We start from the raw sequence: 1,663 nt of genomic DNA, 5'->3' as shown, positions 1-1,663 counted from the left end.
TAGACTATAGACTAGACTATAGACTAGACTATAGACTAGACTATAGACTAGACTATAGACTAGACTATAGACTAGACTATAGACTAGACTATAGATTAGACTATAGAAGAACAACTAAACTATAGTTTAGTAAATAGCTTTGTCTTTAAAAGTCCTTTATTTTAATAATAAATTATTAATTAATTTTTTTATTTTAAAATTTTATTTCTAATACTTTTTCGTTCAACAACATTTAAAATTTAATAACGGGATATGAAATTCCTTTTCGTGAACTTAAGCACGGTTCTTGTAGACAACGCGACGGACGGTTTTGTAACGGTAACCGTCTTCAGCTACAGATTCTACATGGGATTCAGCAGCTGGAGGAATATAAGTGTTTTGTGGTTGTTCAGGGACTACTGGAGCAGGGGCAGCAGGAGGAATGTAGGTATTTTGTGGTTGTTCAACGGGAGCAGGTTGTGGTGGGGGTATGTAAGTGTTGTGAGGTTGTTCTACAGGAGCTGGTGGTGGTGGAGGAATGTATGATTTTTGAGGAGCTGCAGGGGCAGGTTGGGGATAGTTGTAACCCAATTCGGAGACATCAGCGTAGACGCAAACTACCAAAGCCAAAGCAACAAGAATGAATTTCTAAAAAAATGAAATTTAAATTATTATTTATTTTCAATTAATAATTTAAACTAAATATATGTACCATTTTGAAGTTGAGGTTTTTTTCCTGGAGAAAAATGTGTTCAATGTTTGAAATTTGTTTAGGTTTTGATACTTTATCGTTGAAATAAATGAGTTTTTATATAATTTGTTAGATTTAGTTTTCAGTTGATAACTGAATAATGACCTCAAAACTTGTTTTAATTATTTGTGCCCCGATAGGTCATTTATCTATATTCTCAGCTCCGGCTTCTTCAGCTTAATTTCCATAAAGGTTAATAATTTATTGAGGAGTATTACTATTGTTGTTGCTATTTTATTGGCGGCCTTTTAATGATGCTGCTTTTAAAGATACACATTTTAAATTTATTTAAAACAACTTCCGTTTATTTCTTTATTTTTAGTTTATTTTCTTAAACATGTTTCTTCTTTCGCTACGCATGCCTTTTGTTTGGGTGTGAGATAATTAATTATTTTTTTTAGTCTCTATTGATTTATTTCGTATTTGTTAAATAAATCTTTAGAGGCTTTATAGTGTTGAGCCCTTAGAGAACTACCGGTTTTATTATGATTTAATTTCAATAATAATACGCTAAAAATAATAAATAAAATGGTCTATAAGCCAGATTATAAAAAACATTAGGCTAGAAACTAGACTATAGACAAAACTATTGACTAGGCTTAAATGTTGACTAGCTTCTAGAATCGATTTTACTATATACTAGAAAATAACTATGTTATAGACTAGCTCACAGTTAAGACTACCGACTAGACTAAATAATAGATTACACAACAGTCTAGACTATAGACAAGATTATATAATATAGACTAGATTATAGATAAGACTATAGACGAGACTGTAGAATACACTATAGACCATAGACTAGAATATGGTCCATATTATATGGACTAGACTAAAGACTAGACTATAAACTAGACTATAGACTAGACTATAGACTAGACTATAGACTAGACTATAGACTAGACTATAGACTAGACTATAGACTAGACTATA

The 1,663-nt window shown here is 31.0% G+C and overlaps 1 protein-coding gene across 1 annotated transcript; it reads right to left on the bottom strand.

The window, feature by feature from the left end:
• Nucleotides 1–251: 251 nt before the first annotated feature.
• On the bottom strand, nucleotides 252–848 carry LOC111688591 (proline-rich extensin-like protein EPR1). The gene is made up of 2 exons (XM_023451103.2): nucleotides 692–848; nucleotides 252–627 (listed from the first exon to the last, which is right to left on the bottom strand). Exons 1-2 carry the CDS (start codon nucleotides 692–694, stop codon nucleotides 274–276), a joined length of 357 nt encoding a protein of 118 aa, XP_023306871.2. The 5' UTR covers nucleotides 695–848; the 3' UTR covers nucleotides 252–273.
• Between the last annotated feature and the right edge of the window lie 815 nt (nucleotides 849–1,663).

Source organism: Lucilia cuprina, unplaced genomic scaffold, assembly GCF_022045245.1.
Source record: "Lucilia cuprina isolate Lc7/37 unplaced genomic scaffold, ASM2204524v1 Scaffold_7683, whole genome shotgun sequence".
Lineage (NCBI taxonomy): Eukaryota > Metazoa > Arthropoda > Insecta > Diptera > Calliphoridae > Lucilia > Lucilia cuprina.
Note: the sequence above shows the minus strand (reverse complement) of the source record. Positions and strands in the feature narration are given on the sequence as shown.